Source organism: Gadus morhua, chromosome 2 (genome assembly GCF_902167405.1).
Source record: "Gadus morhua chromosome 2, gadMor3.0, whole genome shotgun sequence".
Classification (NCBI taxonomy): domain Eukaryota; kingdom Metazoa; phylum Chordata; class Actinopteri; order Gadiformes; family Gadidae; genus Gadus; species Gadus morhua.
Window position 1 is genome coordinate 13,378,092 of NC_044049.1, and position 24,848 is coordinate 13,402,939.

A 24,848-nucleotide genomic window follows, 5' to 3' on the forward strand; every position below is an offset into this window, starting at 1 on the left:
GGGCCAGCCAGGCTCTATTAGTAAACTTAAGGTTTATCAATCAGCACCCATTTTAAGACTCAGAATAAAATACACAAGGCAGTATCAGATCAAACTCACATATTTATTGTACCTATATTGTAAGGGCTGGAAAAGTCCATACGAATAAACAGTTCCATAGCTTTATGGGAGGGGGGGGGGTATTAGATCATTGTGTAGAATAAAATAATTTTAGTTAAGTTAATGAGAACAGAACAGAAAAAAGTTGTATTTTAGAAGCAGAAAAGGCGCACGAGATTCTCAATATAAACAATCATTGATAATACTTAACATACACCGAAATGTAATTCCCTCCATCTTTTCCATGTGGCACTGAGCAAAACACTCTTTACAGACCCCAAATAAACGGAACAAAAAAATAAAGTAAATGGAAAGAAAATAATTTAATATAAACAAGAAAGGTGCATTACACAATTTTCTGAAGATAGAAATTGCTTTGTTTGGATGACAGTCACATCAACCTTGCCATTTTCTTCTGGGTTAAATTCTCTGGGGAGGTGCTCAATCCTAAAATGTATATGTTGATATGCGTGCATGTGTAATTAAAAGTTTAAAACATGACTACCTTATGTATAGCCTAGAATAGAATAGGATGATCCTAGATTGGCTGCAGCTAAACTGCGCACAAATCTCTCAAGATTTCTCAAATAAACCATTTCCAATTCCACTCAACAAAATAAGAAAAAAAACACCCTTTATTTTCAAATATATATATTTATAAAATGCATCAATCTGGCCATCCACTTGTTCTTCTTGAGACACGTACACAGGGTTGGTGATGATGATGCAGCGAGGCCCGGGTGGTTTGGCGGGAGTAGTCTTTAGTCTGTCAGGAATAAGGCGGCCATTATGGCATGAGAAGGAGCAGGGGGACGGGGGATTTGATGTCTCATGCATGCACCCGGTGACGGTGAATCATCGCTGCTTCAGCAGTGCTCTGTACATGGCGAAGCCCAGCACGGCGAATACGGTGGCCCCCAGACTCGCCCGGAGCCAGAACGTGGAGTTCTTTGAGTCCACCTGCGCCAGGTGCCTGGAAGAGGAAAAACAAGGGAGCTTAGGTGGCAATGTGGAGGGTATGAGTCGGGTTGCGTGTGTGTGTGGGTGTTTTTGTGTGGGTGTGTTTGTGTGGGTGTGTGGGTGGTTGATTCTGGTCCACCAACATCTATATCCTCTGGCCAAATGACGAAACAAAGGATCTCTTTTCCTGGGAACTTCTTGTACTTATCGTTTATGTGTAGGTTTATATTTGCACAAACCACATTAGTTTTCCTCATGCAAAAATGTACCTCTTGAGATTTTTGTCGTTTTGATATTTGTCGGAACACCAACTGGGACCCAGAAAATGTACCTAGAAGAAGACTTACAGCAAGCCTGGATAAATACAGTTAATCTAATAAATTTGTTTTTTCTGGTTTCTATCCCATGGATATTGAGTTGGTATCAAAATCAAACAATGTACTGTTCACAACAGACAGGCTTCATTTCGTCATTTGGCTCCAGAGAGGGACTGAAAGACAGTAATGGAGAAAGATAGAGTACTAGTTTTAAGAGTTAATTTAGAAAACGAAACAGCTAGGTTAGGACACCAACATTGCTGCTGACACTGAAATAGGTAGAATGAGGAATAAATCAAGTACTGCTTGTGGAAAATACTTCCTGCCATGTAGTGGCAAAACATACAAACAGCTGCTTTAGCGTGAGGCAAACGCATTCTGGACTATACCTGGAGGCTCATTAAGGGAGCATTGATGGGAAGCTGAGGGGGAAAAAAAGGAATTAAGAGGGTTAAACGCTAAGACCAAAGTAACCAAATTAACCTATAGAGACACACCCACACCTCCACCATTCAATCTCCAGTGAACGCCAGTCACCAAAATACCCCCAAAACCTTCTACCCCTCTATAGCATTGGCCCCGGGCCGAGCTATAGACCCTCCTCCTGGCAGCAGGAAGTTAAAGGAAAGACTCTTTCAGTTGGAATGCATTGAAGTCATAATATAAACGAATAAAACCGAAAACGGCAAGGGTTGTGGTTGTGGAATTCATCCCCATGCATGGAACAGAACCATTTGACCTTCCTCCCCTGATGCGACCATCGAGTGTTTCCATGAAACGTGAGGAGGCGAGTGTGTGTACAACGGTGACTCACGAAGAAGAGCACATACGCCCGCACGCACCTTTCTGGCTGCAGTCTCCAGCCTTTGCACGTCTGTGTAGATTTCAACAGTGGGGTCCTCCACGATGAAGAGGGATCACATGACTGCCCTCTTCATTACAAGCACACATACACACACCGACACACAACCCACCCAACCAGAACCACAACCTTAACTCCACCTACACAAAGTGCAAGCAAAACCCCAAAGTTTTACGCAGAGTGCAATCAACACACACAATGCATGAGTTTACACACACACACATACCACATGAAAGCCGGGTTTGGTAGTTTAGTGTAAAGGTGGAGTGAATACACATTTGCACAACGTATTGACCGGATACTATTATATTATAATATTTATATAGCAATATTATCAATTTGCGTCAAATGTAGAGACCTTAAATCACAGTTAAAATATCAAAGGGCTTCACAAGACCACATTATACTACAACCCCTGACCCAAATAGGATAAACAAATTCAACAAAACAAACGCATTACTATCTGTTGCTCACTATTTCAGATAGGATCTTACACAACAGCAAAAAAGGTTTGTCCTTAAAGTCAACTTGAGAGCCAAAAGTCTTGGTAGGACTTTTAAGCATGAGATATAAACAACCAAGCCCAGGTTGCAGGGAATATACAGCTGAAAATCTAAAGATTAGAATATCGTGCTTAAGTTAATTTATTTCAGTAATTGAACTCAAAAAGGTGAAACTAATATATTATATAGACTCAATACATGGAAAGTGAGATATTTCAAGCCTTTATTTGTTATCATTCTGATGATTATACCCAGCTTATTAAAACCCCAAGTTCAAAATCTCAGATAATTAGAATATTGTGAAAGGGCTTAATGTTGTAGGCTCAAAGTGTCACATTCTAATCAGCTAATTAATCCAAAACACCGGCAAAGGGTTCCTAAGCCTTTAAATGGTCTATCAAAAGAAAGATTTTCCTCCCCCCGTTTTCCTTGGCATGTGGCAGGAATTTTCAGTAATGATGGACTCGTATCTAAACGCATCTAGCTGTATAAAACGCTGTAGTACATATGCCAGGTCGTAGTGGAATTCACAACCTTTTTTTTTATTGATTTCATGTATTATTCAAATTTTGCAGAGATTTTGAATTTGGGGTTTTCGTAAGCTGTAAACCATAATCATATAAATTATAACAAATAAAGGCTTGAAATATCTCACTATCCATGTAATGAGTCAATATAATATATTAGTTTCACCTAGAAATACTGAAATAAATGAACTTTTGCACGATATTCAAGTTCACCTGTACTGTACTCCAATACCTTTAATAATTTGGTATGCTCAATTCCATATAGTCCATGAAGTATAGGCACATAAACTGAGTGCCAGGGTACACAAATTACATTTAAGCAGGCAATCTAGCCAAGTCCTCTGATGGGGTCCAACAAAACGCCATTCCACTCTTTCAGCATCCGAATTCAGCCAACACAAACCCTGTAACATGCTTTTAACAACAAATGTGCAGTGCAACAGAGACCCCTTAAAACCATACGGTATTAACTAACCATACAGGAGCGAACCACATGGGCATTATGACAACCGAATGTGCTAGATGCAGTAATTGTTCCCTGCCACCACTAGAGGGGGATGTTGTGCTTATTGACCAGGGCAGGCATTAGCAGCTCAGGGCAGATAAAAGGGTAGGGTTATTAGGGTTAGTGCAAATAAATCAGCAAAGAGTGAAGACGTGCAAGAGGAAGAGGAACAACGGGAGCCAGAGATATGTAGATAAAGACCTAGAGGATGTGGAAGAGAGAGAGATAGAGGGGCCAGAGGGAGAGGACAGGACAGTAGCATGAAATAATAAATTACATTGGTAGTAATCACTTGACAAACTTAAACTGAAAATAATTTCATTTGATTAGATCCCCTCAGCATACTGTTTGGTATTAGTGAATAACAAAAATATAGAAAACCAATACATTAAAAAATCTGTTTCAATCTTCCACACTTCATTAGGTTATCAATTGAGGGTATATGGGGGACATGAACATGGGTTACATCCGTCACACTCATGCAAATAACAAACAACCAAACCAACTCTACGTTCCACTTTGCATATCCACTACATGAGAACAAGTATAGGAGGGCATGCTATGGTTAAATCCTTAAATCCTAAATCAAGAATTTCAGCCGTGTAGAATCTAAAATCTCAACTGCTCAGTTTCCGGCAAAAGTTGATCGTTATGAAATAATTACGAATCAATTATTATAACAATGGAGGCATAAATCACATATCTGCCACTACTTACTCTGCTATGTCATATGTATACTATAAAAAGAAAATCAAGTAAGAGTTGGTAGCAATATGTTAAGGATGAAGAGATATGCATTCAATTTAACGCTTTAGCATATCTAAACTGACTTTGCTATACCACCGGAATTAGTCACACCTCCATCCTATTTCAGCTACAGTACACACCCTGGTTATACCTTATATCTTCGCATCGCAGTGGGGAACAAATGCAATGGTAAAGGTTGGGTATGGAATTCTCTTTTTTGGCAATTTTTGCAAAATTACTTGAAATCCTTATCATAACCCACAAGACACTGAGTTAGAAGTACTGACATGAAAATTAAACAAGTCAATCATCTGTGGAACAGGCAGGGCTTGAAAAACTCCAGCCAATGATTTCCAGACCCACCGAGTAGCATTGGACAGTAAATACGTCAATCAAACGGTCGTACTGCACTCCCCCTCTCCCCCCGCCCGACCCCTTCATGCACGTACTCAAAGCTCGTGACCCAGAGCAAGCTTCTGTTTGTTGTTATCCTGCGGTAGCTACTGGAGCTAGCTAACTAGCTAATGGCTATCTCTCGCGCATTTGTGTTCGCACTCGTGCATGATTGCGCGTCCAGGTACTTGGAATGGGTGGAGTCAGAGTCAGCGTTGAAGGAGAGGGGGTAGGACCATTTGAGTTGTGTATTTTCAAAATCTGCTGCCGTTTCGCAAATCCCACACCCAACCTTTAAATAGAAATGCCCCCAAAAGATGCAAATTCATGCTAATGAATTGTGTCCCTGTTTTTAATCTTATGTGGAAAGTCATGCAGGTCCGACTGGTATCCAACACAAGAGGAACCTCCAACCTGCTCCACTTTACAACACGTCATTCAAGCAGCCATGGTAGGCAGCATCACCCACAGTGGTGCTAGGTCCCTGGCCTGGCTGCTGGACGCTAGCTGGCCCAGCAGGCCAGAGAGAGAGAGTCCAGGCAGCGGCCACTGAGGCCGGCCAGGGAACTAGAGGTCATGATGTGGCTAGAGCACATACATGCCAACACGGTAACCACCACCATAGCTCAACTGTGTGAGCCATCCTTCCAACTGTAAACCCGGTTGGAAGGACCACAGTGCTTTATTTCCGGGTCATGAGCGGGTGTGACAGGACATTAACTCGTGGTACTCGACACCTTTAAAAGTTTCTCTGCACAAGCACATGCAGTACATAGTTCTATGCTGGCCATTGTAAACTGTTAAGATAAGTTATGACCGTTTACAAACAGTGCTACATATACAGGGAACTTTAACTCGTATCACCCACACACACACCTACATTTGCTCTCCTTGTGGTGAATATGCAGGGTCGATTGGGTAGCTTGGAAATGGGAAAAGGTCACTATAGAAAGTACTTGAGGGTTAGTGTTAAAGAGGGTTTCCCCTGCCCACCCTACCACCTACTAGCTAGTGAGGAGGAGGATATTGGAGGTAAAGGAGCGGACGATAATGTTAATAGCCACCAGAGTTGATCTACTGTTTATGGACCTGTGGAGCGCCACCCGGCGGAGCTGAGCCTTAACACTGCGCAGGAGTCCCAGCGTCAAGAGCTTCTGACACAGGCAATACGCGCACCTTTTGCTGGCACACGTGCAGCGGAGACGGGCGTGGCTGCGGAGAGATACACAACAGTGTGGAGGGAGACACAAATGGAAAATGTTGCTCACAACACATACACTGAGGTCCCGCAAACATAGCTGCACTACACATGGGGCGGTGGGAATGATGGTGTAGAGGTAGCTTTGGTGGGGGGTTTGACTCCCAGTCAGATAGATATGGAAAGTATTTGGCTCGGGTTCACGCGGACACACAGAGAGAGAGAGACACACACACAAACACGGGGTTGGCAAAATAAGACCCGTGTATTGATTCTCGGCCATGTTGGAAAAGGAATTGGGGAAGAAACGTTGGCTTTGACTCTCTGAAGTCCAGATTGAACTGCAACTTCAGATTGATGTGGAAGGAACAGAGACATCGGAGAACCCGACGCAGTTGTTTATTCATAAAATCATCCAGACTCGCACACAGCTTTTGGCAGTGATATTATATATGCTAGACGTGAACCTCCTAAGATGGCGCAATTTGATTGGTTTGTTATCTCGGGATATAGGGCAATATCCCGAGATTGAGATCTCAAACTCGGGATATTGTTTAATCCAAAACTTAGTCTCGTCACGCATTAAAAACAAATAAATCCCAGCAAAAAGTATTATCCTGTTTATTTTATGAGTCAAATGGGTGAAGTGTCCCTTTAAGATAAGTCCCTAACACTGGCAAGAGAAGAGCTTCATTGGTCTACTCTATTAAATAGCAAAACACTAGCCTGATTCACTTTGTTTTGTATCTTAAGATCTATATTGTGCTTCCCCCATCATCTAAATCCTTGAAGCCACAATTTTTATAAGGGCCTCTTGAGGGCTAAAACCAATTGTTTCAGTCACGGCTAAAGGATCTTCTTAAATGGAGATTTAGCAGGGAAGGGGATTACTAGGATTTTAATCTTCTTGAAAGGCTTATCTGAACCCTGAAAGATCCACTTTACATTAACGGGTCAATTGAGTCGCAGAAAGTAAAGTCCCTTAAATTCAGATCAGAGATTTGCGATGAAACTGAGCGAGCCGAAACATGAGCCGTCTTTTGCTACTAAATCAGCAAAGACAGGCTGCTCACGCCAATGTTATGCCAGGAGGGGGAAGTTGGCGAGGCACTGGTTCATCCAAAAAGAAAACACAAACTTCAGCGACTGAAGATATGGATGCTGCAGTTCTCGGCAACTGATGGGATACTAAATATCAGCCCGGTGATATTTCCACTAATTGCATTGTTATAATTTCAACTGTAAAAATAAATCACTCTGATTTAAAGGTGCTAAACAATCTACACCGCTTCAACTTTAAGACCAATGCAACTCTCTGCCGCGTTCTAGAAATCGCTCGTCACAAATCTTTGATCTGAACTGATTTTTTACAGACCAATAAGAGGGTAGAGTACACGCTGTGATGTGTGTAGGGGAGTCTTGATTGATCGATTTCAATACTTGGACGACCCTAGTACAGTCAATTTACATTGTCGACAATGTTCTCTTGGGCAAAATAAGCAAAACATTTTTAATAAAAAGCTTAACTTCCTAAATTCATCCCCACCATTACAATCCACCCAAAGCAGCCCTATAGCCGGACAAACTCTGGAAGGGCAAAGGGATCTGAACAGTTTGGTACGAAGGCAAGGAGCATCAGCAGGAAAGAGGAGGTGAAGGCAAAGGGAAGATCTCTGGAGGTGGAGGAGGGGACGGGGGGGGGGACGAGACACTGAGTCAAATACTCTGAGAGGAGCAGAAAGGAGGGTAGAGGAGAGGAAGGATGCCAGAGTTGTACTCACGGGTACATAGCCATGGTGGTGAGTTTGGTGTAGAGGTCTTTGATGGGCACGTCACTGGTGTTGCAGGTGAAGGGCTGGGGCGGGTGGAGCTTGTGTCGGCGGCAGAACTCAAGCGGGGTTAGGCTGTAGTGCTGTCGGATCTCGTGCAGGTCCGACTTGGCTGCAATCAGCATGCAGGGCGTCTTGCTGTCCATGAAGTGTTTCTGCCAGAAGAAAATGTTGCAGTTGCTCACCAAGCTATTTCTTTTTACAATGGAAAACAATGGGGAGCTGACTTCAACCGTTACAAAGGCAAACAACTGAGGGTCGTTAAAGTTGGTAGACGTATAGAAGCAGTCCACCGAAAAGTAAAGGACCTCTTTTGCAACAGGGGGCGCCATAACTCACATCCAATCAAAAAACTTTTTTTTTTTTCTTCCTCCAGTGTACACAATGTAGTGCATGTCAACTCACTCATTTAGGCCAGCAGATATTTTAGATTTAATAAGAAAAAAAAAGTACAGAAAAGTCGATCAAGGAAATCGTACATTTCAGTCAAGATGAGAAGCAGAGTATCTGTAGATGGAATTCACAGGCAAACTCATGTGTCTAGTTTGCTAAGAAACAATATCAGTCATGAAAGATTTAAACTTAAGTCGCCACTACAACTACGTTTAACAGGAGTATAATCATGGAATGCAATGGAAAATTTGAAATGAATGTGTGTGTGTAATATATATATATATATATATATATATATATATATATATATATATATATATATATATATATATACTTTGTTCTTATATGCAATTATTTTGTAGCTCCTCTCATATCTGATTAGTTGAATGCTTTTGCACGTAAGAAAAATAGCTTCCCGTCTTCCACTTAATAGTTGAAACAATGGCATTGGTTGCTAAACCTGATTTCTGATTCAGACCTGATGAGAGTGGACAGCCAAGGGACACGACTGACGATGTGTGCAAGATCTGCTCATGTGTGATCCGCGCACACGATGGGCAGACGACAAATATTCATAACCACTTGTGTGTGCACCATCCAGCAGAATATGCCACCTTGCCTGCCCGTGCTGGGTCAGTAAAAAAGCTAGCCAGGGTCAACAGACGATAACTGTGGCTTTTTCTAAAGACACTAAATGTAAAACTGACAGTGAAAGATGGAAGCAGTTGACAGACGTGGTAACTCGCTACCTTGCCAGAGAAATGGTAAATACAGCGGCGAAGCCTGCGTTCAAGGTCATGCTGCATACCTTTGATAAACAATACGAGCTGCCAGGTCGGAAATATTTCTCCAAGACGGCTATCCAAAATCTTTTCAACAAGGTCAGAAGTAACATCTCGATAGAGCTGGGTGATATAGAATATTTGGACAAGTGGTCCGGCTGTAATATGATGCCGTACATGCAAGTTAACATGTAAGTGCATTATCTGAATAAAGAGTGGATACTGCAGTCCAAATGCTTACAAACTAGCCTCATGCCCTAAAGACATACAGCAGATAATTTAGAAGAAGCACTGCACAATAAAATGAATGCCTGGAAACTACAGGAGAAAAAAATTGCCTGTATAACTTCCGACAATGGGGCGAATATTGTTTCAGCCATCCGGCAGTAGAAATGACCATGGTTAAGTTGCTTTGGGCACAACTTGAACCTGGCAATGAACAACTCGCTTGCGCAACAGAGGGCCAGCACAGGCCGAGCTTTCGGGCTTTAACGCACAGTCAACACTGCGTTTTCGCACAGCTGGCTAAAGCAATGAGCTGCGGAAAGTGGAAAGGAGGGGGAAATTCAGCACTCATTGATCATGGTAAGTTTGCGAAACACACAACTTGAATAACTTATTTTTTCCAGTTTAGGCTACGGGGTTCATTATCTAGGCAACAACTTAAAGGTCATAATTAATAGCCCTGTCTCTTACAGGACTGTGCAACACGATGGGGTTCATAACAGCACATGGTGGAGAGAATTCTGGAGCAGGCGCAAGCCATCAAACATGTGTTTGCTAAAGACAAAAGCCGCCGACACCCCCAGCTGACATGCTAGGACATAAGTGTTCAGGAATCTGTGAACAATGCGCTGAAGCCAGTATTGGACTTCACAGCCATTCTCTCTGGAGAAAACTACGTAATGGTGTCCTCCATGCTGCCCATGTTGGCCCATTTAGGAGTTGTGCTGGAGGAGTCAGATGATGATTCCGAAATGAAAGCCCAACTGAAGCGTGTCATCCTAGAGCAGATGGCAGCAGGAAGATATGGTGAGGACACCATCCAGAGAATGACGTGTTGAGCGATGTTTTCTTTCCCATGCAAGTTTTGTACTTTATTAATGCATATTAATTAATAAAAGAAAAAAATATATATATATATATATATTATTTTTTTCATTACATTGGTATTCAAGGTGGGGCCCTATTGTTGTTAAGGCGGCTGCCTTAACCATACAGTTTTTTTAATTAGGATATTGATGCTCTGCACCTCCTCGTTGCAACAGAATTAGTTTATAAAACCATTTAATTTAACATACAAACTAAAACAGATATTTTAGTTTTTAAATAAATTAGAGCTTCAGTTAAACGCGTTATTAACGGCGTTAACGCAAACCAAATTTAACGGCGTTAAATTTTTTGTCGCGCGATTAACGCATTTCATAAAAAAAAAAAAAAAATTATTTTTTTTTTTTTCTTTGGCTCAAAACAAAGAAGCAGTAGCCTGACTGCTATGTTCAAATGACATTTGTTCAAAGCAGTCGTTTAATTGAACTATAGGCTCTTTTTTTGTATCGTCCTGTTTTGATCAGTGTATATGCCAATGTTGTTATCAATAAAAAATCATTTGCACAAGGCAAGCCGATGCACTTCACCATGTTGATAAGAGAATTAAAATGAGAAGAATTATGGGACAAAAAAATCAACGATATTTAGCATAGAAAAATTATTTGCGATTAATCGCGATTAATTAGAGTTAACTATGACATTAATGCGATTAATCACGATTAAATATTTTAATCGCTTGACAGCTCTAAAATAAATATTTCGAAACGAAAGTTCATGTTTTCAGCAGTGTGCCTCGCTGGTATTGAGCTGGTATGCAGGATCGCACCCTGCACAACCCAGTCCGTAAAAAAGTAAACGTCAGGGTCACGTACGACTCCGTAATCAATGCTGTCCAGGTGGCAACTTTCTTCTCTGAAAATTTTCTCCAGCCACACATAGTTTGGGAACGTGGCACTGTGCATTCTGGAGAAATGCGATCAGATTGTGGAACCTTTTCCCCTCGACTACGCTTACGGGCAGCATATCTCTTACAATTTAAAAATGTAATTCCTATGAATTTGTTATATTCTCAATTTAATTTACAGAGCAATCCTTACAAAAATGTTAGGTTTACTATAGAAGAGACTAGGATTAATGTGTCTGACGGGGGGGGGGGGGGGGGGCGTGGCATCACGATGGTGGCTCTCCATCGTGATAGGACAAGCAATTAATCATCCGATAGTATGACCAACACAACATTAGAAACAGTCAAAATATAAACTGCTCTTTCCTTTAGGCCAGGCCTATGTGTTGAGATGAATTAAAGCTATACTGTACGATGTGAGAGAGCTAGCATGATTTGAAATTAGCTTCTCTGCGGAGTTCCGTTTAACTCCTCCCCCACCCTTCAGGACTCCCTGCCCCCACCCCTCGACACAGAGGCGTGCACGAGCGCTGCTGCTGCTTACGGCTTACTTCAACGGCAACCATTGCGTCACTTTTCAGGCCATTCAACTCCCTCAGCTTTCGCCATCGCTGAAAAGCTAATCCAATATTTATTCTCGTTTCTCCTCGAGCAGTCTCCAACTTCTTTTTTGTTGCTGCCTTTTCAGTTTCTGTCTTTCTTTTTCTTGCCTTTTTAAAAGGATGAACCGGGGCAAGTAACGGTGGCAGTGGTAACTTCAGTTGTTTCTCTTCCATTGTGTAAACGTTGTAGGCTCACTAGGTCTAGTCCACTGTCATGAACTACTATGACAACAACGCTTTCTTTGCCCTCCGTGAACGCGCTCAGGCCGGCTCAGGCTCGTACACAGAGGGGAGAGAACGCGCAGGCTTGTGATTGGTTCTTTAGATCCGGGCACAGTGTCTCCGATTGGTAAGCATTTTAACAGGTTTATAGCAGATACAGAATTCTTTTTTTTTCCGCTTTTTTTTCATTGCCCATAAGTTATTTATTGCTGTCAGGATGTAAAAACCAATTTCAACAACATATTAAAAAGTGCATATTACTGGATCCCGTACAATATGCCTTTAATGCATGAATTGATATAACATCTTTATTTAACTATTGAATTGTAAACTAAAAACAGAGTTAGGGTTAGCTAACCCTTTATTAAAAATAATAAACACAGTCTTGGCGATTTGCAACTCGTGTTCCATTGTATCGCGATGTCGGTTTGAATTCGATTAATCGATCACACCAAGCAAATACCCTGCTCTATCAGACAACACTTTATGCTTTCTCCTGCGACCATATACATGCGAGAAAGGCTTCTCTTTACTTGATAAAAATAATAAGTAATAAAAATCAAAAACAGAAGCAAGATGGATGCTGAGCCGCACCTGAGACTGAAGCTGACCTTGATTGATCCAGACATCGCAGGACTGTGTTTGTAGAGGCAGGCGCACCCTTCTCATTAGGCTTATGGAAGTTCAGTTATCAACACGCCAGCCAACTTTTAATATTATTTGCGTTTAGCCTTCCATTTTCCAACAGGTTGTTGGTATATACACACCTTGTAGACCTTGGCACAGTATTCAAATGACTGTGGATTGTTGACATCGTACACCAGGCAGACAACGTCGCATGATAGGTCGGCCTCATCGGGACCGAGGAAGTCAAACTCTGGCATCAACTCATGCAGCTGAGAGGATTAGAGGCAAAGAAGACACATAAGAAATCATCACCGTCCATCAATAGTGACAAATAGTACAATAGCTAGTTAGGAACTAAATTAAACGCTAAATGTAGGATTGTCTTATTTTGTTGAAGAGGTTTTTCGAGGCCATGAGAATTTGTAACGGTGACCTTTGTAACAAGTTTGCCCTCAGTGGTGTAGGGGGTGAGCTAGGTCATGTCTTGTGGATAGATCTTTACTTTCAATGGGAAAAGTCGTACTCTATGAATTGATAGGATGACTAATCCTGCTGGCTAACAATAGTTTAATGTCATTGCAATAACAGACAACATTTACATAAATAAAGAGAGCAAGATATTTAGAGAGGGAGAAATAACAGACACAGATGGAATAAGGATGAGTGGTACCCATATTTTATAACGGGGAGATTACGTAACACTAATCCAGACTACACGCGACCTGGTTCCCGTGGAACCAGGAAAGCCATGCTTACCAGAAGGTATTTCTCCTGTCCATAGACGTACGTAGTGCTGATGGCATACAGGGACTTGTGGTCCTCCCTGATCGTCCTCTGTCGCTGAGATGGAACGACAACACCATCATATAAATGCAGTGATGCCAAGCCATGCCAGGCAGTCAATTTGCATCAAGACTGTACATTTCTCATGAATTTGAATTTAAATTTAATTGAACCAAGTGAAAACGCATAATAACTTATTTCAATGTCATTTTTGCCCAATTATATTTTTGTGAAAGGTTGATGCAGCATGTGTATCAGCGCCTTGATGCACAGCAACACAATGGTCATGTGTAGCATCACTGATTGGCAAATCTCTTGCACTAACCCTAGGAAATTACCCTTAATTGGACATTAGGTGTAATGATATGTTGTGTAGATTGTGTAGGCATGTACAACTTTATGCAACATTGTGGCTTTGCGTGTGTGCGAAGGATAAGCCATGCAGAGACATGTTAAGGTGAAAGAGGCTGCTTATGGGAGTGGGTATCCTCAACTCACCTGCAGACTGCGGCCCAGGAAGGCCTGCAGGAAGCCGCTCTTGCCGCTCCCCTGCGACCCAACCACGTTGCAGCGGAAAACGCTGCGCTGCGTCTGCTTCTTCTGCAGGTCGATGCGCTTGTTCCGCGTCACTGAGGAGATGACATGCATTTTCAGATTAAATGCTACCTCATTAACATTGATTGTCATTTTGCAGATATTTGTATCAAGAAATGAGATAGAGATAGAGATATATCTATATCTATATATCTCTATCTATATCTATATCTATATCTATATCTATATCTATATATATATATATATATATATGCGAAGTCGGGAACGATCAAAGCATATCATCGAAACCTTGGACAGTGGAAAGTGCAAAGTATAAATAGTATATAAATAGAGGACAAGATAAGTAGAATTATATTACAATGTCTGTGTATTGTTTCTAGTGCAAAAAGTTGAATTTTCTGAATGATTATGTTATCATGTCCTTTCATGTAAACGGTAATGGGAAAAGTGTTATTTCCGGAGCACTTGTCCTCTCACCTGTCATGGCGGCAGCTTGAGACTCCTGCTCGTAGATGATGGAGTAGCCCAGGTATCCCAGGTACTCCAGACTGCGTTGCACGTCCAGGTACGTTGTTAACCTGACAGCAAGAGCAGCCATGAGCAACGTAAAGAGTGACATGTGGGAGAGGACAGTGTTTCCCCCAGCACTGTGTTGTTAAGGCGGCCGCCTTATCAACAATAGGGCCCCGCCTTGACTACCAATGTATATAAAATCAATAAAAAAAATTATCAAAAAAAAAATCTTTTTTGTTGTTGTAATTATTATGCATTAACAAAGTAGAAAACTCTCGTAGGGAAAGAAAACATACTTCCATCAGGTGTAAAAATAAAGATCAATAATGCATCGGTGTTCACAACAATGGTCGTGACATCAAGCTTTTTTAATTGAATTTAACCAGGGAGACGTATATGCGCCACCCACCAGCAATGTTAGATTTCCGTCAAATTTTTTTTTTTTTGGATTTGTTTGGCATAATTTCTGTAGCTATATACAGTCCCTTGGTAAATATAAAAACTAATTGTACAGTCAAGTCATTGTACAGACTTGCAGACATACCCACTTCCCCCATAGTGTTGGTGTGTTCGAGATGCATCGTAGACCCCCCACACGAGTTGCAAAGTGGGAAATATCCCAGCTTTCTTGCGACATTACACCAAGGCACGCCCAATTATGGTCATATCCACTGAGGATTCTGAGTCCACCGAGTTTAGGGAGGATAACTGTACAACACGACAAACATAATGTGATGTATTTTCTTTTTTATTTGTACTACGTTGGTCATTTAAATGTCGATTTCAAATGCTCTTACACACATGAATACATTGCTGCCGTCACCAATTTATGAATTGCATGGTCTTTCTGTGCGTGCAATACAATGTTAAGTTTTGTTGTTTGTTTCCGAGCTGCTTTGCTAAAGTGGCAAATGTAGCTGACAATAACAATGACTAGCCAATAACATACTCCTCATGATGGATGCCCACATAGACAAACGGGAATGCTATAAGTGCTACAAGCCAGGAAATAACGTCACAAGAGCAACTTGTGCGGGTGGTTTACGATGCATCTCGAACACATCATGTATTCCAGTTTAACTTGGCCTCTATCGCCATGGCTAACTTCAGCCATGACCAATCATATACTCTCCACGATGGTCACTCCCACTAACCTTTGTTACCTTTGCATTAACTACCCAAAATTAGGGCTGCACGATTATGGCAAAAATAATTATCACGATTATTTTGATCAATTTTGATACCTTGATTATTTACCACGATTATTAAATTGATTGACGAATATATTTTTATTGAACGGTCACGTAAACATAACCGTGCCTTAACATCAGTGATCCATTATGCTACATTCCTGCTAATGTACAAATCTTTGCATTCATAAGACCAACTTAAATCAACAGGGGACAGATTTTACAATGTTTAAATCGTAAAAGATTTGTTAAACTTGTAAATTTGATGTTTATAATAAAATAAAGGATTAAAAAAATAAATATGCCATAACAGAATGCAACTGATTCAGAACAATTCAATGCAGGACTGCAGAAAAGCCATCTCCTTAGTGCCCAAGTCCCAGACGTTTTACATACAGCACAGGTAATGCCAATATGGAAAATAATTGTGCGAGTGGATAACATACTTTTTGTCAAGTAGGCTTTGTTAACCCTTTCATTGATGCCTTCATTACTGACAGTGTTTATTGGACACATATCTTTGGCCAAATGGAATGTGATTGCATTGGTGATTTCGGGGTGTCTTTGTGACCTGGATGGATACGGTGCCGCAATGTACGGGCTTGCTTTTATGGATGTCTGAGTTGACGTGAGACAACTCACGTCAATAGCCGATGCAACACTTTTAGCCTTCATGCATTACTCATACTCCATTTGTGTTGTGATTTCATGTGACTAAATAAGTTGTGTTGCGGCGCTGACACCTCTCTATGGCACTATTTGCATATTGTTTGTTGCTGGTTAATATTGCTTGAGCTAAATCCAAAGTAATTCCACATAACAGACAATGATCCGTGACGAACACGCACACAGAGACAAGCATGCATTCATTCAAGTGTTGCGCGGGTACAGTTATAAACAGCAGATTCGCCCGCTCCTCCTCTCAACGCGCCTATCAAAGGAAAACCCGAAGCAGCGGTATTTTTGGCACAGAGAAGACGGTCGGCGACCGTTTTACCAGAGTCGAGCATGATAAAGTGTGCTGAAAAGCACCTTTTAAAAAAATTATTGTTGATTTAGAAAAAAATAGGATGCGATTTATATGAAACACCCCCCCCCCCCCCACCCCCACACACACGCCCCGTCAGGACTACTCGTCACAACACTGTCTACCGGTCACACCGGTCTCACACTAACGTCAAAATCCATACTGTAGCGCAAATTCCCACCGTTTTCTTTCTATACCGTACACCCCTATGAGAGAGTGAGTGAGTTTTTAACGTACGTCCACTGAGAGAGGTATCCCTGGTAGGTGATCCAGCCCTTGTCGTTGGTGCAGACGGTGTTGTTGACATCAGGGCCCCAGGGCATGTAGGGGAACACCTTGAACAGGTCCTTAACCTCTTCTGGCGACAGGGCACAGTCTCTGTCCTGGGGATACAATGGGACCAATCAACAATAATCCTAATCCTATTTCTTTTTTTTTCTTTGGAAGCAACACAAACGGCAAGACCAATCAAGACCACTTCCTTAACCACAAGACTATTTAAGCCTTTGCTTTGAAAGAAATATAGATTTTTTTATCCATTCCACTCACTTTGTCGTGCTTGTCGAAGACGCTCTGGAGGAACAGGTAAGCGTTGTGGTTCAGCTCGGTGGTGCAGTCTGGGGGGATCTTTATCCTGGACGGACAAATAAAAGGTTTTGAAATAACAGCAGAAGAACAGCCTTAGTGGGGTAAACATTAACACAGCTGCGGACAAGAGTTTGTGATTAACTACAGAGCCAAGAAAAGTGAATCAAATACAATATGCTTCCAGACTTCGCTATAGTTCCCATTCTCTTCGTTCTGTGTGTTAAATAGCAGCAGGCGAGCACTCACAAGGGGAACAGGTACTCCTGAGTGAGCTCCAAATCGTCGTCATAGCCGAACCTCCGGAGAACCGTCCAGGTGGTCTCGTGCCGCCCCCTCTGGATGAAGAGTGTGTGCAGGAACAGGAAGCCTGCAGCCATGGACAAATCAGAGTTGAGTCAAGTAAGCAGGTGAGAGAGCTGCTATAGCCAATATTTATACGTTTGTGGATATAGAAATAGTTGATAAGTAAGGTCTGTACCTTACCGTGTTTCCAGGAATTCAGCAAAAGTCGGTTATCGGCTACCGTAAATAATATAAGAGGCGACAACCAATTGAAAACAGCCAAGTATCATTAGGGGTGATTGTTTTAGTTCAATTAGTTGGCGCTTCTATTATATTATTTACGGTAGCCAGTAATCGACTTGTTTTTAATAAACTCCCGGTACGCTAACTATTTTATGTATTCTTTAATATAGGTATTGTGGGCAACTAACACAGTATTCAAAGACGTTCCCGAAATTCAGCCGTGGTGCAGATTTACAGCCACTCCGAGCCAGTCGCACATTGAGCTTCCCCCAAATGCGCTGTTTTGGTGTCTGTAGCTATAATGCAAATGAGGAGGAGCGAGGCGGGTCAAGGAGGAGGGTGGGGGTGTGGCCCTGAGCAGCTTGCAGCCACGGTACCATGCGCTCTGTTTACAGTGGATGTATCGCAATGGCGAGGCGCACATAGCCTTTAGCCGTGTTCTGTAAATATTCTAGAACACACGGGAGTCCTGGAGCTCTATATCTAAATATTATCATATAGCGTACATAGATATATATATCATATAATATATATTATAACGGCCAAAAGCTGTGTGAGCCGATATTATGAATCTCAAACGACCGCGTTGGGTTCTCCGACGTTCCTGGTTCTTCAACGTCCTCATCAATGTGAAGTAGACTGAACCGCGACAAGGAGGAGAAAGGGATCGTTGCCGGGCAGCGCATAGGCACCTCCGCCTCCGGCGGTGGTCCCTCAGCGGGTCTCAAGCGGGAGACATTCGCCGCCAACAATCCCTTTCTCCTCCATGTCGTGGTTCATGTTCTTGAGGGAGTCAAAGCCAAAGTTCCTTCCCCCCAATTCATTCTCAACCTTGGCTGAGATAACCCCCAATACGAGTCTCGTTGTAGAAATACCAGAGACGAGAGTCCGACAGAACGGTTATCCAAATAACAAGGAAGTGTACAACGCTTGCGTTACAGTCCTGGAGCTTTATATCTAAATAATATCATATAATACATAGAAATCTATATCATTTGATAAATATTATCACGGCCAAAAGCTGTGTGCACCTCCAGACGATATGATGAATCACAAACGACTTTGTCGGGTTCTGCAACGTCTCTGGTTCTTCCACTTTCACATCAACCTGAAGTCGACTGAACCGCGCGCTGCCTGCTGCCAGCTGCCGGGCGATGGTGCCTCGCGGCAACCGGCGGCATGACGCAGTTCATGTACTTCAGCGAGTCAAAGCCAAAGTTCCTTTCCCCCAATTCCTTCTCAACCATGGCTCAGATAACCCCCACAACAGTCTTGTTGTGGAAATACAAGACACGTCAAAGAACCGACAAGAAACACTTGCGTTAAAGTGTGTGTATTCACACACACACACACACACACACACACACACACACGAGTCTCATTGGCGGGCCAACGTCTCTGGGCGGGCCAGTCAGAGTAAGGGGAGGAGCTGAGATTCCTGATGACGTCATGAATACAGACAGTCTAAATCAGCGCGCTTGAGCCTCTGTTTTTTCAAAGGCGAGCAGAACAGCTAGTGCTCGTTTTACACCAAACGCAAGTTTTAGCCACTGGGGGACCATAGGCAGGCTAGGGGAACTCATATTTATGTTAGAAAACCTCATAAAGTGAGATTTTCATGTCATTGGACCTTTAAGCATCGCTCAAGGAAAAATGCCCAAGAGGGAATGGTCGAATAATCATGGTCGAATAATCGATGGGTGGTAGGAACGAATAATCGATTATTCGATGTGTGCCGACATTCACGAAGGCAGCCATGGACAACTGTAATCCGAAAACGCGGTTATATGCTATAGTCCCTATAGTATCTGTGGTATAAAGGCTGAATCGCGACGGTCTATACTTTCAACATAAAGAGTACGTATTTAGAATTTGAAATTCGTCCCAGCCTTTATACCAGATACTATAGGGTCTATAGCATGTAACCGGGTTTTCTGATCACAGTTTAATGTAACAGTTAGCTGACAACATCGCTGGTTAACACCGCAACTGCAAATTAATCACAGAGATAACCATGGCAACCGGTCAAACAAATTTTCTTATGCCGATAATTCTGCGTGCACATCTGCCGTATTGATAAAAAAATAATCCCCCTATAAATGAATGGTCTTCATTTACTTTCTATGGCAAGTGACCATGGTATAAGCGGGATAATGCCCTTGGACACCTGTCCAACATTAGTTCAGTCCGTTAATTCTTGTTTATTTGAATGGGAAAAAATGTTAACTGTCCAAATGTTAAAAATCGACTTTGACCCTCGGAAACGAATAATCTAATAATCTAATATTCTGTCTCATCCCTAGAGAGAACCGGAGGGAAAAGGTTGACTGACCTTTCAGTGTCAGTCCGTTGTCCTGGACGCCATCTGTCATGTTCCTCCTCACAACGTTCTTCACGTCCTCCAATGCCTGGGGCGCCAGCGGTGTGTTGAAGCATGTCCTCTACAAAAACACACACACACACACACGTTACATCTGAGGCAACATAGAATAAAGTATAATACAGATCAAATACATTACTTCTAAAGCGAGTTTGTGATCGGCAAACAACCTTGGATTCGTTAGGCTCTTAACAAAAGCAATTAACCCTATTATTTACCAATAGCGAAACGTTACGTCGCAGAAACTCGCTAAATAATGTTTTTATTTCAGACATACTATTGATTCATGTTTCAAATTTAATTTGTGAGAAATGTAGAACGGAGTACCTGAAAGAAATTGAGTTCATTGTCGTTGAGGATGCCGTCGTTGTCCAGGTCAGACACTTTAAATATACGTGTTAAGGCCTTTACACAGGAAGGCTTCATCTGAAACAAAGGAAGGCATTTGTTTAGTCAAACAGAGAAACCTTAAATGTTCTGATGTAAAAGTGAAGCAACTAGATGGAAAGGTAAAACATTTTTAAGAAACTTATGTTAATGTACAACTAAGTGTACATTAAATAATCTGACACATGTTTAATCAAGTATCTCTCCCGTTTCTAGATATACCAATGTTATATGGCCAGTATCTAAACAACTTCTGAGTGTTCCTATGCCAAATGTCAAAGTAACCGTAATTACCAACTTCTAAGTGGGAGAAGGTGTTCATGTCCCCCTCCGAGTTCTATTTCTGTGTCCGATTTTATGGAACTTTCAGAACGATCTGATAACTGACTCCACAGAACTGATCGTAACAAGATGGTGTCAAATTAAAACATTTTACACAACAGGGTTAATGCGGAACCTGTTTGTTCCCGCACCAAGATAGTGTTGAAAACCAAGATGGCCACTACCCGGTGCATAAGGCCCATAGGTACACACTGGATCCACCACCTCCTCTCACCTCCTTCTCCTCTGGACAGTAGAGGGGTCCGGTAGGGTGGAGCACAGCCTTCTGGGCGTAGTAGAATAGCTCAGAGATGTTCTTCAGGTTCTTAGCAGAACACTGACAGAAAGAGAAGCACAGGAAAGTGTAAATGCTGTGTATAAAGACAAAAAGATTTTTTTGGGAGTCAAAGCCAAAGTTCCGTTCCCCCCAATTCCTTCTCAACCTTGGCCGAGATGACCCCCACTACGAGTCTCGTTGTTGAAGCACCTGAGACGTCAGAGAACCCGACGCACTCTAGACCTTTCACCAAATGGGAGGATTACGCAAGTTTGTGTTATTGTGTTGCGTGTTATGCGCCATAACAACAACAGCAGAACGGTTCTCCAAATAACAAAGAAGTGTAGAACACTTGCATTATAGTGGGTGTATTCACACACACATTTGACACTCGCATGTTCGTAGCTCTCGGTTCGGGCAAAGCAGAGGAAGGGGAGGTAACCTGGCCCGTCTGAGCTTTCGTTTTTTCAAAGGCGGAGCAGGATACAGAGTTCTCATTTTACACCTAACGCCATTTCTAGCTACTGGGGGACCATAGGCAGCCTAGGGGGACTCATATTATTGTTAGAAAACCTCATAAAGTGCAATTTCCTTTAATATAACACAGCAGTCCCCCAATGAATTTACTCTGAGGCAACTATGGCATGTAGATGGATGTCTATATTGCTGGAAAGTGTGTGTGTGCGTGTGGATAGACTCCTTTCAAGCAACTAGACTCCTTTCATATTTGGTACCACATAATTGAATGAGCTGTTGGGCTCCATAGTGCTTTGATCTCAATATAACCTCCAAGGATAAATTTGAATACATATATAATAATATAAATGCATCACCTCGACACAGGTCTCGATGTCCTGGTACTGGTTCATGATGGGCAGGATGGTCTCCATACTGCTGTGTTCCACCAGGTCAGACTTGTTGCCAACCAGGATCAATGGAACCCTGATCAATAAAAAAAACAATGAGCACATTGGTATTACCAAGTCAAAAAAGTGATGTATATTGTTCATCAATACAGAATTGCTATTTTTCTCTTCTATCCTCGTTTTGTATGTTTAAAAAAAGAAAAGTATACAAGAATATTGTTTGTGTTCATCCCCTTCAACCCGATACACAATATTGTGTTTGAAGATTCGATATTATAATGATATTTTGAACAAAACTTGAATGAAGAAAAAGTATGACTGAAAAAATATTGTTTATTTTAAAGACACAAAATTTGCAAACAATGCCATTTGGTACAAATTATATCCCATATTAGTTCAGCTCAGGGATTGAGTGCTAGCTACTATGCTTGACCAGTTAACAGGACAGACTGGAAGACTGAAGAACGATTATATAATTTGGAATATGCCACTACTGACCCTTAGTATGCTGGTTCCAAATAGGTAACACTATCGGTTGGGAGAGAGGCTCTCACACAGACACACTATAAAACACACCTGCTGTCCTTGTCTGTTCTGTCATTTATGAGGGGAATCCAATGGCTCGTCACCTAGGCAGGGGGGACATATATAACAAAAATCAAACGAAACAGCCAGGAACATACGTGCATGTCACCCCAAACCGACAGAACACAGTGAAAGGCCTTCTCAAAACACTCACCTTCTCTATGGACTTCTTGTTGTTGACGGAATACACTATGCAGATAACATTTGCCTAAAAAGACAAATTATTAAAGTTTGCCGGACAAGTTAAATACTAGGTGTAGTAATAAGAACCATGAAGAGGGAATTTAATTTTAGTTGTAACAATCAAACCTTTGATATTTCTTGATAGAGCTGTTCATCTGACTGCTCAGCCTCTAAAGGATTAAACATGTATGCAAGGAGTGAGAGGTTACAGTATCATCATTTATTGTTTTATTCACCAATATTGTATCAAACAGTTTAGAAGCGATGTGGATCCTATTTAAATTACAATACGTGTATTCATTATTACACAAAATTATACAATGACGCCTGATGCGGATATTATGGAACTTTCAACGATTTTGAAAAATGTGTACATAATCAAGACAACTTGTCAATCTGTTAAAAGCACTGCCGGGAAGTCAGAATCAAGGCTTACCTGAGTAGTCCACTATGTGTGTGGGGACCCTCTCCGGCGTGACGTCGGCTGGAATGGTTATCTCCTCGGCTCGAAGGGGAACCTGGACCATGATGGACAATAAGGGTGATCCACCAATTCCAGAGCAGTTAGTCCTTGCTAGGTCCAGGTGTTGCATTGTATGTTTTTTAGCTAGCCACATACAGATCTGATGCACAATTGATTTGTATGGCATCACATAAGGTTAACAAGTGCTATATTAGATGATGATTTTGAGAAACGACAACGTGCGGTTATATAATATTACAGTTTGCATGTGAATGATTCAGCAAAACTTTTTGGCCGTATCTTCATTCAATAGGCTTCAGTTAAGTCATTCATGATGCAAGTGGGTCTTTTATTATGCATTTGTCATGGTCTGGAGATGCATACCTCATCAGGAAACTCCTCGCTGACCAGGGACATAATCAGCGACGTCTTCCCTACCTTGGCTGTATGGACACATGGAAGAAAATAAAGATGTAGGATATTGGATTATGACCTCGACTTGGTGTCACAATGTTGGTCTGCTGAACAACAGGGCAAAGATAAGGGTGGCAACCGCCATGTAGGAATATCAAGTGTTGGAATTCCTGCACTTTATTAAGGCCACAACAGTACAGAGCCGCAGAAAAGGGCTTTCCTTTAACATTTTAGACACAACATAACCAATAGGCCAGACAGTGTAAATCACCTTTGCCCCTTATAACATTGGTTTCTTATATGAACACCACCAAAAGAAACGAGAAAAACAACCAAAATCACGACAAATTATATTCACAACATTGATTCAATATGCATAACATTAACTAATATATATATATATATGCATAACATTAACTAATATATATATATATATATATATATATATATATATATATATATATATATATATATATATATATATATATATATATATATATATATAAGGCATTCAGTACATATCGAATGGGTGATTTGCAAAAGGTGCAATGTAAATTATCCAACATGTCAAATCACTGTTTCCTTTTCTGCAGTGGTATAAACCTGCTAGGCAGGACTGTTAGCATCTTGCTAGCAAGCTAGGATATCAGTCCAACAACCTAGGGATTTGGGAAGATTTGCCACTTACGTTCCCCGACGAGTAGTATCCGCACGTCCTTCCTCATATTCGAGTTGTCTTTATTTGACGAGCGAGAAAAGAAGAGTCTTAATTTGTCATAGATTGTTTAAGATGCAAGTGATTTGCCTAACGTCAGGCCTGCGAAGTGCACTCCTATCGCTGTCAAACTATCCGCGCCTTTGTAGGACAAAACGGTCGTACAAATTATGTATTCAGTTTTGTTCTCTATGTCGTTTATTTTGGCTTCGGCGAATTATCTGCCCATTAGCCAGACCGTTTTTGAACCTAGTCATGGGACTTCATCCTATTTTACCCGGTTATTTACTCTTCTTGTAACATTTCTCTATAATGTTACGAACACGCCTGACCTCCGATACCCGGCAAATACAGCAAGCCCTAGAGGACAAACTTCAATTCAAATATAAAACGCACTCCAGCACTCTCTGGAGTCAGAATCAGTTACTGCAGTTTGAAAAATGTGCTATGAACTGCCTATTGAAAAATATAAACCATAATAATCGGTATAATATATAATGAATTAATCAGGCATAAGACATATATCTTCATTTAAAAAATAACATTTATAATTTTA

At 41.5% G+C, this 24,848-nt stretch overlaps 1 protein-coding gene across 3 annotated transcripts; it reads right to left on the reverse strand.

The window, feature by feature from the left end:
- Positions 1-84: 84 nt before the first annotated feature.
- On the reverse strand, positions 85-24,658 carry rhot1a (ras homolog family member T1a). 3 transcript variants are annotated; one of them, XR_003974020.1, is made up of 21 exons: positions 24,266-24,658; positions 23,548-23,606; positions 23,137-23,218; positions 22,827-22,870; positions 22,672-22,725; positions 22,509-22,561; positions 21,900-22,008; positions 21,025-21,126; positions 20,409-20,507; positions 20,034-20,142; positions 17,423-17,543; positions 17,138-17,222; positions 16,826-16,971; positions 14,336-14,436; positions 13,802-13,932; positions 13,277-13,360; positions 12,661-12,789; positions 7,893-8,095; positions 6,003-6,125; positions 2,219-3,974; positions 717-1,072 (listed from the first exon to the last, which is right to left on the reverse strand). XR_003974020.1 is itself a non-coding variant. In XM_030342091.1 (20 exons), exons 1-20 carry the CDS (start codon positions 24,300-24,302, stop codon positions 955-957), a joined length of 1,989 nt encoding a protein of 662 aa, XP_030197951.1. In that variant the 5' UTR covers positions 24,303-24,658; the 3' UTR covers positions 85-954. The 3 variants fall into 3 exon arrangements, 2 of the variants coding, with proteins under 2 accessions (XP_030197951.1, XP_030197965.1); XM_030342091.1 differs by lacking the exon at positions 2,219-3,974 and having other exon boundaries at positions 85-1,072; XM_030342105.1 differs by lacking the exons at positions 2,219-3,974; positions 6,003-6,125 and having other exon boundaries at positions 85-1,072.
- Between the last annotated feature and the right edge of the window lie 190 nt (positions 24,659-24,848).